Genomic DNA, 17,096 nt, shown 5'->3' with positions numbered 1-17,096 from the left:
ACAAAGGAGAAACATTTTATTGAAATGCTAAATTACATAAAGTTTATGAAAAATTGTTGAGAAGATCCATAACTTATGCTTTTGGACTTCACATCATTGCAAACCTGTATGACCTTTTTCTTCTGCAGAGCACAAAATGCAAATATTTTGAAGAAAAATGGTAACCAAACAACATTGGTGCCCATTAACTTTCATGACACAGACACAAACCCACTGAGACATTATTCGAAATATCTTTCTTTGTTTCACAGAAAAAAGTCATATACAGGTTTTGAATGAATTGAGCCATATGGGGTGAACAAGCGAATGAAAATATTTCATATGACAACACCATCAACGTAGGAAAACAAAATTATTAGACAGTCGTTTTCTTGCATTCTGGCATTAAATACTAAGCCTATCACAGTGTGATATTTGATTTTGAACTAAAATGTAAGGCAAAAATACATTTATTTCAAACTTTACTGCTATCAGTAATAACTATTACTTTTACAGTAATAACTATACAACTTATTACTTTTAGATATCTGTAAAAATTCCAGTGATTGTCCGTGATATGACAACTATTGTGTTTCCAAATAATAAACCTGGGCAACAAACTGTTCACAATTAGGCGTAAACGCATTTGTGCAGCTTCAGATTGCGGGGATCTGCATATCTTTTTCCACATTTATCACAAATGTACTGCTTTCCCCCTCCGTGAACGTGCCGTTTGTGAGTACGTAGGTGACTGCCTTGACTGAAACATTTTCCACAGAATTCACAATTGTACGGTTTCTCACCAGTATGGATCCTCTGGTGCAGCTTTAGACTGTTTGTGTTGTTAAACCACTTATCACAGTAGCTGCACCCGTAAGGTTTTTCGCCGGAGTGTGTGCGGCCGTGTGAAATGAGACTACTCTGCTGACTGAAGCTCTTCCCGCACTCCTTACAGCTAAACGGTTTCTCTCCAGTGTGGATCCTTTTGTGGATCTTCAGATTAACAGCCTGTCGGAAGGTCTTGCCGCACAAATCGCAACTAAATGGCCGCTGGTCCGTGTGGATGCGCTCGTGATTTTTAAGGTTGACGGCGTGTCGGAACGCCTTCCCACACGACTTGCAAGAGTACGGTTTGTGCCCCGTGTGGATCAGTTGATGTGTTTTTAGTGTTACGGCCCGTGTGAAACTTTTCTGACAAATTGAACACTGAAAATCTCTTTCTCCAGTATGGGTCATTTGGTGCCTGGCAAGATTTTGAGCAATGTTGAATCTTTTTCCGCAGACGTTGCAGCTGAAAGGTTTTTCACCCGTGTGGATTATTTCGTGGGTCTTGAGGTGTGCGGCTTTCCCAAAACATTTACCGCAGACTTTACACACAAACGGCTTTTCTCCCGAGTGGATTCGATGGTGGTCTGTCAGGCTTTGTTTGTGAGCAAAAGCCTTGCCGCAGAGGACACAGCCAAAAGGCTTTTCACCAGTGTGTATGCGTTGATGCGATTTGAGGTTGCCTTGAGAAGAGAAGCTCTTGCCACACTCCGAACAAATATATGATGTCTTTCCATACAGAGTAATGATGTCTGGAGGATATTCACTACCTTCTGGTGAAGCAGATGTTACCTCATCTTCTGAAGTAGCATTTAAGTGAACTTAAAGGAAATCAAATAAATATATTTTTTTAATACCAAGCATGAATAGAGTCAAATTAACAATGGCTAAATATTTGAGTACCTGCAGGGATGGACTGCAAGTCAACTTCTCCAAATTCATTTTTGAGCGTTACAGCCAATGTAAGAGGGGATTCCGAACCGTCTTCCACGGCCTCGTCAGACTGGGTGCACAAAAGTGTTTTTTAATCAATGTTACACAGGGTAACGCAGTCTGCAACTGAAATATAGTTCATATTTTGTTTTCAAGTTTTCGGTTAGCTCTTTACAACACTACATTTTTATCTACCTCATTTTTCATTTTCAGCGTTCTTGCGCTTCCATCATAAGAATGTTCCTCTTCTATAATGTACAAATGAAAATAGGTTATAAAGCAGCTCTATCTTGTATCAAACGGCACATGCATGCTATGAAGTAAATGATTAAAAGTAGATCTTGACTTTAAAACGAGGTTGAGAACACTCACCAAGTCCTCCGACAGACAGAATGTTCAAGACGCAGCCCGGTCGCTTCGCTCGCTTCCCTGAAAATGTTTTGCACTCAAGATCCAACAGAAATCTGGTTTCATCGACGAGTTTGATTATTTTGCCAAGAGCCTCGTTGCCCAATATTTCCATAACTGATGCAAACTGCCTCTGAAAGATTAAATAAAAAAATATAAATTAATATAAAAATATATGATATATCAAGTCAATTGTACAAATGTGATATCAGATGGCACCTTAATGATCACAATGGATCAGTGCCATTATATATCATGCTATTTGCTTTGTACACAGACAAAATTTAAAGGATTATCATGGTATTACCATGTTATTCTATTGAAAAGACGATAGTAATATAAACAAATTATGAAATGTAAATTATGTTTGAAAAGACAGTTCTTTGGAAAAGATATATATATATATATATATATATATATATATATATATATATATATATATATATAAGTAAATAAATAAAGAACAGCGTGTCAATCCATCTACATGTGTTCAGACCTGCGCAAACAACGCGCTGATCTTTATACTATATGCACACGCGCTCATGCAGCGTCCGATGTTTAATCTGCGATGGCCGCAGATCTATAAACAACATGACTTTATAACGTCACCATTGTGTGCTCCTTTTCCGTCGTCAGTTTTTCGCGTATCTCCTCGTGTGCACGCAGGTCTCTTGCGACGTAACTAGTATGAAGTACGGGCGTTTTTTCTCCTATGGTTTTGCTCATTTCAGCGATCGCAGCGTGAATTAACGCTTCTATAATAGAAGCGATGTGCGTCTGCAACGCTACGGAGCTCGACATTCTGCCAAGCGTCAAGTTCTTCGGATCGGGCCTTAAATACTGTTTATATACAATGAGAGTTAAGAAGGAGCAACTCCGACACGTGAACAAACATTAGAAAACATCCTTTAGGACACAGCGACTGCAGCTAGCGGAAGTACATCAAACTTGATTAGCCTCGGGGTCACAAAATACAAAATAAAAGTGTTTTTTTAACAAATAATTGATATGTCACAGTTTTGTGTATTTGAGTATAAATAAATGTGCATTTAAAGTGATAAATATAAACGTTTATCCTAGACAATATGACAAGCAGCAAGAAAACCATGAATTTAAATAAACCAAACCACTATTATTATTTAGAACAATAATAATAATAACGAAACGCATACAGATTTTGAACAACGTGAGGGTAGGAAGTGATGATGTGAGAAGTATGTTACAAAACATCAAATTTGGTTAATGTAGGCTTTTATTTATTTGACCAATTTATTTGGCAAAAATACAATCAACAGCGAATCAGCAAATAGGCTTTATTTCAGAATGCTCGCAGGAAATAAATAATATGTTGACTGTTAGTTATTAATATTTCCTTGGTCTGCTATTGGTTTTGAATTTACAGCAACAATTCAGGGTCTTGACACAGCAAGCTTTGCTTTGTGTAATTGTTCCCTAAGCTTTTTTGTTCTCGTCAAAGCCGAGCGTCAGTTTATGCTGCTTTTCACCATTCATTCCTCTTCATGTCATTGAAAACCTGTGTGGCGTTCTTTCTTTTGTGGAAGGGGAGGTCATTGTGTCATTGTTGTTTGGTTACCAACGTTCCAACCAACTCTGTTAATACCAAACTACAGCCCAAAGCTTAGCAGTTTACAAGAGATGCTGAGCCATAAACAGGGTCCACTGTCAAATCTAGAAATGGTTTACTGTCTGCATAATGTCAGTATAAGATTTTCTTTTCATGTTAAGAAGAGTGACGTTTTCTCTTCCCCCGAAATAACTTGAAAAATGCATACTGGGAATTTAGATATTTTCTGGCTTTAAATAAAATTGAAAAGAAGTGAACTTGCTTTTACAATGATGTGTTAACCACCTATCGCCCCCATAGGCTATTTTTCAACAATCTTATCTTGCAGCAATGGTAATTTAGAAACTAAAGGGTATAAGCAAGCTTTATTGAAGCAGGATCTGGATCTTCAAAAGGGGAAAAAGCTGTTTTCTAGCTGCCTGGATTGTTCCTTTAATTCAATACTCTTTCAAGATCTCAATCTTTCAGCTTATCTTTTTATCCATTTATGTTCATCTCTCCTGCTGAGACTCCTGTCTAAGAGTGTAAGGCTGAATTTTAACTTTATGGCTTGAGAGTGCGAGATTGTTAAGTACATCTACCAAAGGCATTTGAAAAATCTTTAGAAGACAAGATAAAATAGAATGTAACAGATGCCTCAAAAATGTGTTTTATGGGCAGAGATTTGCAGTATGTACCTAAAAGAAAAGCTTAAAAGTAGCACCAGATGAAGACTGCGAGACCAAGGACAACTGAATCTGAGTCAATGCGATTTAGGCTTTAACATGAACATTGTGGAAAATAGAATGTATTTAAATGCATTTACAAGGTTTGTCTGTATGTTCTGTGGTGTTATCATGTTTAAAAGTCTGTAATCTTTATATCAATATCAAGTTTGTGATATTCCTCTGTGTCTCCGGTCTGTGGATAACCTGACTGTCAGTAAATTATAGCCTGATCATTTTCAATATTTCAATCACAATTCATATCACAGTTGTACAAATGTCTATTTTTTGGCCCATTTGATTTGTTTTAATAAAGAAAAAACTCTGCAGAATCACAACATTCGCAGTACAATAGAAAGTGTTTTATTCCCTTTTCACATATTTAGTTCAGTGATTGACAGAGAAAACTAAGGATGCAAACAAAAATCGATTTAATAAATAAATGTAATATCTAAATTTTATTGTCGTATATTAACAAATAACATACTGAAACAACTTAATAGTCTTAATGTATACACATAATAGCCAAAACATTTTGTGTGACCTCCTTAGGTATTGATGTCAGCTTGCATTCATCCAAGCCAATGCGGCCATAATAATGGAGATAGTTGTTTGAAAATGCAAACTGGGAACAGGTTGAAGAAATGTGTGAGGTCGGAATGATAGAAATTGACTCAAATCAAGAAATTGATAACTTGAATGGAAAGATTTATGCGGATATACTTGAGGCAGTGGCAGAAACAATACCGAGAAGGAAAAGGAAAGCGGTCCCATGGTGGACAGATAAGTGTAGTAAAGCTGTAAGAGATAGTCATGTCAAGTCAGCTTTATTTATATAGCGCTTTTTCCAATTTTCATTGTTACAAAGCAGCTGTACAAGAAAACACTGACTATAAGCAAAACATATAAGGTTATGCAAGTCAAAACACAGGTCAAATAGCAGACAGACTATAAATTCCAAGGAGGAACTTAATGAAAAACATATATGAACTAATAAATGTATTACAGAAAGGTCAATAATCTTTTTTAAAACAGTTGGTTTTATAACAAGTATAATATAAAGCAGATACAAAGAAACGTATCAAATCATGTCTTGAGATACAAATAGCAAAAAAAGCCTCTATAGAGACCTAAGCAAAAAGTGTTATAACACTCGGTCCACTGGGCTGTAAGGAAAATATGAGCCAGGAATCTACTCTGTTAACCTCTGAATCCTTCTAATGGTAAAGAATATGATGATTAATCAGACAAAGGAATCAAAACCGATCAGAAATTTGCAGCCAAATCCTGATTTTAAGAACAGACTATCTGCACGTATGCAGCGTGTCTTTTATGTAAATATCTGAATACCTGAAAATAGCTATTTTTACTATTTACTATTCATACTATTTTTAATGACGTGATGTCCCACAAGAGTTTTTACATATATTATTAAAGAAGGAAGAAGGAATGAGAGTAGATAGACATGTTATGTAAAACAGCTTGTTTGTAACAGTGCACCATCAGCTGTGTATTTTTTACTCGGGTCTGAAAAAATTCTGAAATTTTTAATTTGGTAAAACTCATTGAGTTTTTCCTGAAGACTTTTTATATTTAAATTCGTCACACGTTCATTGTTGTCCGGTCCATAGTAGCCCTGCCCTATGTACTTACTGTCCTTTTCGCAGCAGGTGGCTCTCCAGTAATACTTTGACACAGTGACAGAGTTACCTATCTTTTTTTTGTTTGTGTCAGGAACTACACCAGTCACCACGTAAGCCACTTTACAGGATTTCAGGTCTTCAATTACAGCTTTCTCATGTTCCAGCCAAACCTTCTGATTGAAAGTTGGATCCTGCGGAGCCACGTTGGTCAGTGTGGATGTAGCCAGCATTGATAGATGATTGTTAGTGTGAAGTACTGGATAGAGGTGACCTTTATCATAGTCAGAGTTCTCATAGTCTGTTGCTACAGCCTGATTTTTACCAATATTTTTACCATAGCCTTTAGGCCGCATGTATGGCTCAGTTTCTCCATCCAGCTGAAGGTATAATGAGAAAAAACAACAAAACCTCAGACATTCAAAATAGACATTATTTATTGTTATTTTATGAAGAAAAATTACGTTTTGTGAATATGAAATTATTTATAATTGACAATATTTACAGTACCTGAGGTTCAATGTACCAATTGTCACATCTTCCAATATTTGGGCTGCCAAACACGTAGGCAGAGTAGATGGGAATCTTCCAGGTTGTGCTGTATAAAGTTGCATACAGATAAATTAGATTATCATTTTCACCCCGAAGACACTGGCAGATGGGCTTGACTGAAACGCCTACTGGTGGTGTGAAGTCAGGAGGTATGTCGTTCAAAAAGAACTTTCTGCATTTACTAAAATTATTATCTACAACTTCACTCAAAGTGAAGAAACATACAGAAGAAAGTAACTGAAAGAAAACCAGATGTCTCATGATGAATCTCTTAAATTCGCTGTCTAAGTGAGGACAAGAAGAGAGTTTGCAGAGAGGAGGTTTATGCTGTCCATTATATAGTGTCTTGAGGGGAGGGACAGGGAGTCACAGGTTTAAAGTTTGCCTTGGTTATTTAAATCCTGTGTAAATTTGTCTTATAGGTCACGTTACTATTTTCCCAAAATTCAGTTCAGTTAAAAAAACACAACACAAATCTTTGCTTGATAAACATGAAATATGTCTCAGATTATAGAGAATATACAATTATAACAATATACAACCCTTACGAATAAAATGTCATCAGGTTATGCCTTTGTTACTGTAAATAAAAATCATTACACTATATAAATAACTATACACTGTATAAATGTATTTTGAAAAAAAATACAGGATTTTGAATTTATTGAGCACATGGTTTCTCTTTTTCTTTGCATAAATAAATAAAGGGACAGCCGTTCTTTCTAGTATTCATTTCATTTTTGCTCTTTTTTGCTCTTTTATAATTGTTAGACCTTGAAAATGTGCTGTACCATATTAAAGTATGACATTCTGATAGTAAATTAAAATAAGAATGTCAATTGATTTATCAATTAATTCATTGAAATCTGTCCGTAAGATAATCAATTCATTTCAACATCTACAATTGGAGTTGTACGTATTTCTATTTCCTTGACCGTTCATTTTGTGTACAAGATTAAAAAGCTCTCCGGAGTTATAACATTCAAAGTAAAAGCAAAAGTTGATTCTGATGGAGTATTTGGCTTTATAAACAGAAACCATCAAAATATGCAAATACATCTCAAATGAAGTTTCTGTGTGTAAAGGAACAGGTTTTGGAAACAAGTTTCGATAAAATATACAAGGCTTAAAAAAATTATTTGACCACCTCATAATAAGGAGAACAAATAGGGCCTACTTTTTAAAACTGAAATGGTATTGTCATTTATAAACAAATAACAAACTGAAAAGTTAATAGTGTTCATTTACACAAAATAGCCTAAATGCTTTTTTTGTGGCATCCTTTGGTCATGATGATAGCTTGCATTTACATCATAACTCAGATTCAAGCATTATTTTCACACAGAAGTTGCATTTTTATGTATTAAATTGTTCTGATGTAAGTATATGTTACTGTTTATTAAAATATGTTTTGAACCAACATCATACTTCAATAGACTGACTGTTGCAGCATATGAGCATTTATGACTGTTTGTTACCACGGAAAATAGACAATTCTGATTGAGAATTCTGATGAATTCCTTCTCTTCTTTAAAAAGGCAAAAATTTAAGACAGGAATGACGATCATAATTTTTATAAAGTTGCTTAAAATAAAAAATAAAAAATCAGTTCCTCAAACACTATGAAAGGAAGCTGCATAGTGAGATTCTCCTATAAAATCGTAGAAAGAATCAGAAATATTCAAACTTAGGCTGTGAACAAAGCACTCTGGGAACTTCAAAGTCAGTCAACATCTGGAGTGCCGCTAGAGGGCACTCCCCTCATTACCCAGACTGCCCATACTATGTTTCCCATAATCCTTTGTCTGGACTCATTATTGTTAAATCACACACACTATTGTAATAAACCCTATCAATCAGAGTCATGTGTAATCATAGATTTAAAATTTTAGACAAAAATGATTTATTAAAGTGTTTTTCTTTTCTCACAAAATACAGTTACATATTTCCCATCAGTATAATTTGATTGTGTTACTTTGCAGATATATAGGAAATTTGACTGAAAACATCTATAATAATCACATTTACATTTAGTCATTAACAGACGCTTTTATCCAAAGTGACTTACAGTTGAGGTAAACAATTATACGTATTATAGTGTAGTTATATGTATTGCTGTTAGAAAAAACTAGATATTAGGTAGAAACACAGAAGGCTTAAAGAGTCTGCACATGAAGCAGTTCGCTATTAAAAATGTATCAAATCAAAAACACAATTGACACAAAATGTTAAGTAATCTTATATGACTAGCATATGATTCAATCTAAGAACTTTGATTGATTTTTACATGAATATAAGTTGTTTCCGTTATTTTCTGCTAATACCACATCATACAGTTGTCATATAAGACTTTTTACAGTATACATATGTGACCCAAAAATCCCCTATAAATTGAATGGTTTTTAATATAAGTATTCATAATCTGTGTGAAGAAACACAGAAGATAATTCTGGCCAATAGATGTGATGAATTAAGAGAAGAGAACCAATGGTAGAATGTAAGCTATCGACAAACTAGAAACTGAACTCTACGTATTATATCAACCCCACCTTTCTATATTTCCTTCTTTTTTCTGTCTTTCTTTTAAAAATTTGTCCTGGATGTGACATTTGAGTTCAGAGATTCATTCCATCCCGCTGTCACCAAGGCGATCACACAAATCAGATAAACTCTGTAGAGAAAAGTGAATAGAATGTTTCAATGACAATAAAATACAATTGATAGGGTAATACTGACAGAGGTTTGACGAAAGTGTTTCATGAGTTTGAAATAGGAAGTAATTTACTTACAGTTCTCATCATATCTGATGTAATAGGCAACAGGTCCTTCGATCGTGAAGCCAAGATAGAAAGACACCCCACCTTCTTTGGTCACACTGACTGTATTGTGAGGGGTGACTAGAATCTTTTGCCCATCTCTAACAGCAAACACCTTAAAATTTGACACCTTCCCATTGATACGCTGAAGACATTTGACTTCAGCGTTTTCATCACCTTCAGTGAGTTGCTCCAGATCAGCTTGAGTCTGGTTTAAGTTTGATTTTAAAGCATGAACCAGTCTCTGCAAACCACTCCCTTTCCCTAAGAAGAACAGAGGCACCAGATAGCGCCTGCGAAGGTATTTCTGATACATTCTCTCATATGACTGACTCATACATTGGACACATTCTTCAAGGTTTGGAGAGTCTGGGATTCCCGGCTGTGCTTCATCAGGCCAAAAGAGCAAAAGAATCAAGAGGTAAAACTCTGGGCTTCTGTCTTTTTCTCCTGTTTTCCAAAGCACTTTTTACTTGGCCTGAAGATCCTGAAGATTTGCACACGGCTTATCAAACTGACTCAATATGATGTTGGCAAGAATGTAATGAACCATTTGGGTTTCGTTATCGGACTGTGGATTTCCGATGGCATTCAAATTTTGTTCGAGCACATTGATGTCAGATTGTAAGAAATGAAGTAGTCCTGCAAAAGACTTCATTTTTTTCTCATTTAGGGTCATTTCACCAGTCTGCTCACCCTGTTTAAAATAGTGCATATAGCACTCTTCAACATCTTCACAAAAGTAGTCTGGTTCCTCTCTTTTGAAGCTTGGTCTTGAGTAAACCAGATACCATTCAAAGAAATCATATCTGGACTCAACATCACCTCTGAGATCACTGATGTATTCTTTTTTTAGATTCATGTCACAAATGACATTGCAAACCTGGAGAAAACCAAACTGGCACCTATTATTGAATGTGGTTTCCTTTTCTAACTCAACTTCAGCTGCTTCAGCTTCAGCACTAAATGCATCAATGGCAGACTGTGCAATGGCCAAACGCACTTTAATCTCTCTGGATGTTTTCTTAAAATGACTTCGCAGGTGGTTTTTGCGAACTTGCCCCAATGTGTCCTTTATATGAGATTTTTCTTGATCTCTGTTAATGGCCTCTGTTGCCCATTTTTCTGCCTTTTGAAATTTGTTTTCCCCCGTTACCTTAATGTAATAGAAACGTGCAAGTGCTTGAGGATAAAACGGGTCTGTTGAGAAGAGAAATGAAGCCGGCTTCAACAAATCAATACACTGCTTAATATTATTTTCACTTTCATCCAAGATGTCAAGAACCAGTTTGGAAAACTTTTCTTTATCCATCAGACCCTTGGGCCTTGTAACCAGCATGCTCTTGCAAATTTGTACATAACTGATCTCATTGGATCTGACCATGCTTTTCAAGAATTCGCAAGCAATGTCAGATTTTGTCACATTGTGCTTAGTCAACAGTTTCAGACAGGCATCAGCAATCATTGGATGTGCCAGACGTATGCAGTTGGCTTTCTGTTGTCCCTCTGAGAAAATGACTGTGATATCCCCGAAAGGCTTTAGGATAATTTCCAGTGAAGGTTTTCTCTCGTAAGGGTGCCATTTTGATTTGTCAATGAATTGCTTGCACAAAAGCTTTGAAAAGTGTGATCCTGGGACATATGAATTTACCAAAGCCAGAAAACTGAGAAGTCTTGTTCCACTTGATTTTGGGTTCTTTTCAATATGATTCGCCATTTCTTCTGTGATTACTTTCTCTGCATCCTCTTTCTGGAAACCTCCCTGCATTATGTTAAAGGCATGCAACTTCTGTGACATTTTCTTGTGTTCCTTTTGCACCTCCTGTAACTTCTGAGTAAACCTCTCCTGCTCATCTGGTAAAAGCTCCATTTTAAGTTTCACATCACCTGGTACTCGAATGGCGCTCTTGCTTACAGCATTGATAATGATGAATGCAGGACGATCAGCACACTTAAGCTCTGACTGCAGATTCTTTAATAAGTAGCGTAGCGGCTTGTCATTTTTGTGGTCCAGCCGGAGAAGCACAGTTTTTTTATTCGTTTTATATGTGCTGAGCAATTCTTTTGCCATTTTTTCAATCTCACTTTCAATATCTGCATTAAATGGTTCTCTCAGGGCTTCACATGTGAACTCCTCGCTCAAGTCTGACAGTACCTCACTGACCAGCAGTGTGTATCCGCTGCTGTCTTTGTAGTGCAGATTAATGATTGTAACTTTGCTTTGGGTTTTCTCCTGTAGTCGGATCTGTTGCAGAAATTTTTCCTTGAATTGTTTTGTTGCCTCTTCAGAGAGATTTGGGGGAATGATCATTGTGTCGGTTAGACTGAAGTCTGTAGGGATGCAGTTCAAAATGATCACAACTGGAGTGTCTGTCATGATGTCCCTCTTATGGATTTCCTCAATCAGGTTTTTACAAAGAACTTTCTTGATTGGCAGATCATTGTCCATCTTTTCCTTGGTGTCCAGTAACAGCAGCACAGTTCTCTTATCTTGGTTTGCACGTTCTTCATTAGACAGTACAAAAAGGTCCACCACTTGTTTTGACACCTCCTCGGTGTTAAGACCTGAAACGATCGCTCTGGCACATCTGAGATCTTTCCGGAAATGCCAAAGCACCTGCATGGCGAGAGTTGACCCTCCACTGCCAGGCTGGTATTGTAAAGAAACATCAGTGATGGAAGAGCCTTTTCTTTTTCTTTGCTCAACCAACTGTATTAAATCATTGAAGCCGTCCCTTTCAACCATTGATTTTAGTGTCGGCTGATGCTCTGATGTGTAAAAATTCAGCCACCGTGGTGGGGCTCCTCTAAGAAAATCAGTCTGCTGCTGTCTAGCTGCGTCAGGGTTAATGTCTTCAGTCTCAAACATATTAGCCCATACAACATCGAGGAATGAGAGGGAATCTCTAAGACTGGTTGGAACTGGGATAGTTTCATTGTCTATAGATGTAGGTAAAGTATACATTCTCAGTCCTGTTTTATTTGTCAGTTTTTCTATCAGAGTTGTTCAATTTAGAGAATTCCTGTGCGTTTTTATTCTAGTGCCAAGGAGAAATCGATATGCCTGGAAGAAAGAGATAAGTATCATTCTCATGTTAGAAAAATGGCCGAATAAAAACTAAAGAAAAATTCTGAAAGATGAATGAAGATGACACCTAACAGATGTGTTAAGCATAAAAGACATTCATTTGTTTCTTTTAATAATACGATCTGTCTCCTGCATCCCTGCAATGTTCCCTAAAAACTTTGGAACCAAACCTACACCCGTTCGTCAAATACATCAACATGTATCATGTATATGCAACATGTATATGCGCGGGACCTGTTAGACACAGAGACGTGGGTTTGCAGAAATATACATTATGAAGAACAGAAGGTAGGATCTTGTTGATGGGCGTGTGGTTCACGGTTTACTGTATGTTTAAAATTAAGAGCTTTTCACAACACACACGTGTGACAAAACATGTGAAAACATTCATTTAGTCTAAAATCAGATTGTATTTCATGAGCACTGCAGATATTTTGGAACATTTTGGGAAATGCTTTAAAAGAGTTTAATTAAATGCATTGTAAACGCAAAACTCTGCAGGTTTACTTTAGTTTGTCATGGTCTATTATTCTAAATAAATAGTTGTGTAGTCTACATTGATATTAGGACTAGATTAAATTTACAGAAATTCTTATCTCTTCTTTGTTTGTCTATTCTGTAGTCTCTGTGTGTGTATTGCAAAGATATCTGCTTATGATAATAATAATAATAATAATTAAAATATTGGCATTTTATGACTTTTATGTATAGTAGGCCTATACAGTATAATCAGATACAAAGTTACTAAGTAACTAGCTACTTGAGTAGTTTTTTCATTGCATACATTTTTACTTTAACCCAAGTCATTTTTAAGATAGTGACTTTAACTTTTACTTGAGTAAAGATTTTGGCTACTCTACCCACCTCTGTAGACCAGTAGCTCCACGCTGAAGAACACAAGGTCCAATGGGCCACTTCATTTTCAGTGTCATACATGTCATTGTATTGGTGCTCTACCATTTTTGCATTACGTGGTAACTAAAGTTATTCTTTTGATGGAAAAAAAAGACTTACATTAATAAAAGCAAACATTGTCCGACAACAGGTTGCAACTTACAAGGTCAGTAGCTGAATCATAAATACACTTTTATATGATAGTGAAATGCATGAATTGTCTTACCCTTCTGCTGTCAGTGAGCTGTTGTCCAGTACTCGGTTGCAACCCACAATAGGCTACTGCGGTTCTCTGGACCTTTTATTACAAAAAAATTACCTACAATATTTGTGTCATAAACCTGTTACACCTGAATTAAGTTTTGTTTTTATGAAAAGATCACTAGAAACTGAAATAAAATTTGGTGTTTGATTTGCCATTTATCTTTAATGCATCAATCATTTTGTCAGGTTGATAGATTTATCAAAGACAGTTTTAAGTCAATGCTATGACAATCATGTGAGAGTAATATACGTATGTACTGGAAAGAGGTCAGTGAGATTTTTTCAAGCAATATTCACAAAAGTAATTTCACTTCTCTGAAAATGAAAGTTAGGAAACAATGAAAGTGGCGGAATAATATACAAATAGCACGAGACAGCTTTTTCTTCCTTGTTAGATATTTATCATTTGGTAACACTTTTTAGATTACGGCCCACAATGTACCGCATAATTAAACAGGATTTACAGTGTAACAAATTGTACCAATAATGTACATCTACAGTACATATCTGTAGGTAAAGGGGAACAATATGCAAAGTTTGGGGAATTAAGGGTAAGAGTAAGGAAAATTTAAAAAATATTTATGAGGGAACTGTATCCCATATAAACATCCAAATCAAACCGCTTCTGAAAAACTTGATTATCGTCTCAAAAGATCAACATTAATTTAGCCCATTTTACACATTAAAACTCATCATTAAAACTCATAATTCCAATAAATTATTGACAGACAGCCTGCTTTTATTTATTTCCTGACTTCTTTATTCCCCAAACTTTGTACATCGTTCCCCTTTATCTACAGATATACTGTAGAGGTACATTATTATTAGCTATCCTGTTTAATTGTCATAAATACATTGCGGGCGGTACAAATTTATATCTTTGTCACAGGAAGATATACCGAGAGCCTCGGAGGGATACACAAACTGGAGATAATTATAAATATTAACAACAGTTGATTCAGAATTTAAAGGAAACTTCACTAAGATGAGACTAAACCCCGGAGAGGAGAAACAGGAAATGTAATGGAGATGATGAGGGAAATCGCTGGCATGTGTGATGACTGACAGAAGACAGATGCAGGAACGTGGAAGATCCTGGGAAATGAAAAATAAGAGAGACTGTTCAAACAAACCAGGAAACAGACAGGGACTATAATATGTAGCAATTTAAATAATAAAAAAAACAAATAGTTAAATATTTAAAAGACAAAAACGTAAAGGGGCCTTCAGGCCCTGTTCCAAATGGCACACCTTATGTAGACATTGCAGTATCGTGGTTTTAAATTGCACATGCTTGCCAAGTCTATGTGTCCATAACGTGTCCCATTCATCTTTTCAGCACTCAGAAGTCTGCTTGCGAGTACTTTTTGCAGGACAGAAGCTTCAGTACATTGCGAATGTAAATAAGCATTCTTCAGACGCCAATATTGAATGTGTGGTGTATAAACACTGCAATATAATATTTTCTGCTAGAATCTTAAAAGTAATGAGATCAATAATGGGCAAATAAACAGGTTCTAAGTGCACAGAATCCACGTGAACAAAAAACATACTCACACTCACAAAGACAACGTGGCAGTTGCATAACCCGCCAGACTAGTTTAACAAGTGAGTCAACTAGTTATTTTCTTCAAGGCTGGTCAAAACTTCTTTGAATCGCTTACATAAAAGGTAGATTGGTCCAACTGAAACTGAAAACTAACTACAACGAGTAGCTGTTAAACGTCTTCTTGATAAGAAAAGTCTTATTAGCAACTATGTTTATGCATCTGGCCCAACATCTTATGAATCATACTGAAGCATATTTAACGTGTTACATTGTTTAAATGCTTTTAAAATTCCTCATGAACCTTTGAAACCTTTACGAATCTTTGAATCAGTGGTTCGGACCGCATGTCAAACTGGACAGGACCCCGTATGTGTAAAACTTCTTAGAAATATGAACTTAGACTAGTCTTAATGTTTAACTTAAGCGTAAAGTAGGCGTAGGACTTTTATAAAGAAGCTAAAAGCATTCTTCAGTAAAGTTTAAGACAAATCAAAATGACCCTTGACCTCTGAAACAGCCAATAGTGAGCCTGCAATGGTGAAGTCACAGCAGCATGGCACCATTTATTTGTGACTGAATTAAGAAAACAAATATCTAACTATTTCAAAAAAAGTAATCTATACTGCAATCCATAACTTATAAACCAAAATTCAGTTATTGGGCAACTACATAAAACTCAGGGTTAAAAAGTATATGCCTAACTCCAGCTGATTTACAACAGTAAGCTTTAAATTGTTTTTATTTTTACGTTGATCTGTGCGATTTTGTGGGAAATTTAACATCGGCTGACTTCAGCCTATGAAGATACACAAAGTAACCTACAATTTTATTCAGATATGGCGACACAGATGCAAAAGTTAAAATTGAAGTTTCAAAAATAGTTTGCATTATGTGCAAAAATATTACAATATCTATCCATTTAGGCTTCAATTTAATTTTGACTTAATAAAATAAGCTGCTGATTCACATTTACTCATATATTGCACTCACAGCTGTATAGGCTAAAGAAAAGACAAATCCTTAAAATGGATTTAACATCTTTTAAATAACTGTATAATTATTATTAGATTTAATTAACTCCCTGTCATCCACTGCATATGATTCCACCACATTGCTTCTTTGTTGAAAAGTCTATGGTCTCTGTCTCGGCTGCCATCTTATAGTTTATGATACTCCAGCTCACACTCATTCAATTACGTCTTAGAATTTTTACATTTCAGCAAACAATGCTTCACCATCGCCACTAGGGGGCGATGATTTAACGAAGTCATGAAATTAACCACGTGATCAATTATGTACTAAAGGTTACCAGTTATCTGCTAAAGTTATCAGTTTTCACTAGGCAGGTTAATAAAACAGTAAACAGACAAGGCATGTGGGAAGATTTTCACATTGAATATTCAGTGAAGAACACAGATTTTAAGCCCTCAAATCCGGAACAATGCACATTATAAATTATTACACATCAAATCGTTTATATTTTATTTTCGCACGGCCCGAGGAAGATGGTTGTGGCAAATAGGCTCTTAAAACAACAAAAGAAAGGATGGTGGAAGAGGTGAAAAAGTCATAAATACCATAAATCAGTCTACAGAGGTCATCTATACTGTTGCACTGGGAGTTTTGAAAGCTTTCTGAACACACACACAGCACATTACATACCAGCAACATCTCTGATAAGAGAAAAAAATTACAAAACAGGAAAACTTTCATTTAATTAATTAATTCGTCTCTTCAAAAAGAAGATTTGAACATTTCCCCCGGCAGACATCACTACATTTATTTTGTCTGACAAGCTTTAAACTTGTGTGGAGCAGATTTTGTCAGTTATACATTTTAATATTTGTTTTTGATTTTAT

General features: G+C 35.8%; 3 protein-coding genes across 3 annotated transcripts; all 3 read right to left on the bottom strand.

The window, feature by feature from the left end:
• Position 1: 1 nt before the first annotated feature.
• On the bottom strand, positions 2-3,113 carry LOC306906066 (uncharacterized protein). The gene is made up of 5 exons (XM_079477160.1): positions 2,755-3,113; positions 2,110-2,278; positions 1,933-1,985; positions 1,708-1,807; positions 2-1,625 (listed from the first exon to the last, which is right to left on the bottom strand). Exons 1-5 carry the CDS (start codon positions 2,944-2,946, stop codon positions 610-612), a joined length of 1,530 nt encoding a protein of 509 aa, XP_079333286.1. The 5' UTR covers positions 2,947-3,113; the 3' UTR covers positions 2-609.
• A 1,611-nt stretch (positions 3,114-4,724) lies between these two features.
• On the bottom strand, positions 4,725-6,931 carry LOC306906180 (endonuclease domain-containing 1 protein-like). Its single transcript, XM_079477329.1, has 2 exons — positions 6,585-6,931; positions 4,725-6,454 (listed from the first exon to the last, which is right to left on the bottom strand). The coding sequence occupies exons 1-2, from the start codon at positions 6,885-6,887 to the stop codon at positions 5,903-5,905; spliced, it is 855 nt and encodes a 284-aa protein (XP_079333455.1). The 5' UTR covers positions 6,888-6,931; the 3' UTR covers positions 4,725-5,902.
• A 1,579-nt stretch (positions 6,932-8,510) lies between these two features.
• LOC306905849 (sterile alpha motif domain-containing protein 9-like) lies at positions 8,511-13,700 on the bottom strand. The gene is made up of 3 exons (XM_079476792.1): positions 13,651-13,700; positions 9,416-12,506; positions 8,511-9,297 (listed from the first exon to the last, which is right to left on the bottom strand). The coding sequence occupies exon 2, from the start codon at positions 12,405-12,407 to the stop codon at positions 9,912-9,914; it is 2,496 nt and encodes an 831-aa protein (XP_079332918.1). The 5' UTR covers positions 12,408-12,506; positions 13,651-13,700; the 3' UTR covers positions 8,511-9,297; positions 9,416-9,911.
• Between the last annotated feature and the right edge of the window lie 3,396 nt (positions 13,701-17,096).

Source organism: Barbatula barbatula (genome assembly GCF_947034865.1).
Source record: "Barbatula barbatula genome assembly, chromosome: 16".
NCBI classification, from domain to species: domain Eukaryota; kingdom Metazoa; phylum Chordata; class Actinopteri; order Cypriniformes; family Nemacheilidae; genus Barbatula; species Barbatula barbatula.
The sequence above is the reverse complement of the archived record's forward strand: the minus strand, read 5'-3'. Positions and strand labels throughout refer to the sequence as shown.

Bases quoted from the DNA above. Each gene is read 5' to 3' on its own strand.
- LOC306906066 (XM_079477160.1), bottom strand. From the start codon at position 2,946: ATGTCGAGCTCCGTAGCGTTGCAGACGCACATCGCTTCTATTATAGAA. The intron at 2,279-2,754 runs GTGACGTTATAA...TTAATCTTTCAG, and splicing joins CGGAAAAGGAGCACACAATG to AGGCAGTTTGCATCAGTTAT. The intron at 1,986-2,109 runs GTGAGTGTTCTC...TGTACATTATAG, and splicing joins TCTGTCTGTCGGAGGACTTG to AAGAGGAACATTCTTATGAT.
- LOC306906180 (XM_079477329.1), bottom strand. From the start codon at position 6,887: ATGAGACATCTGGTTTTCTTTCAGTTACTTTCTTCTGTATGTTTCTTC. The intron at 6,455-6,584 runs GTACTGTAAATA...TTATACCTTCAG, and splicing joins ATTGGTACATTGAACCTCAG to CTGGATGGAGAAACTGAGCC.
- LOC306905849 (XM_079476792.1), bottom strand. From the start codon at position 12,407: ATGTATACTTTACCTACATCTATAGACAATGAAACTATCCCAGTTCCA.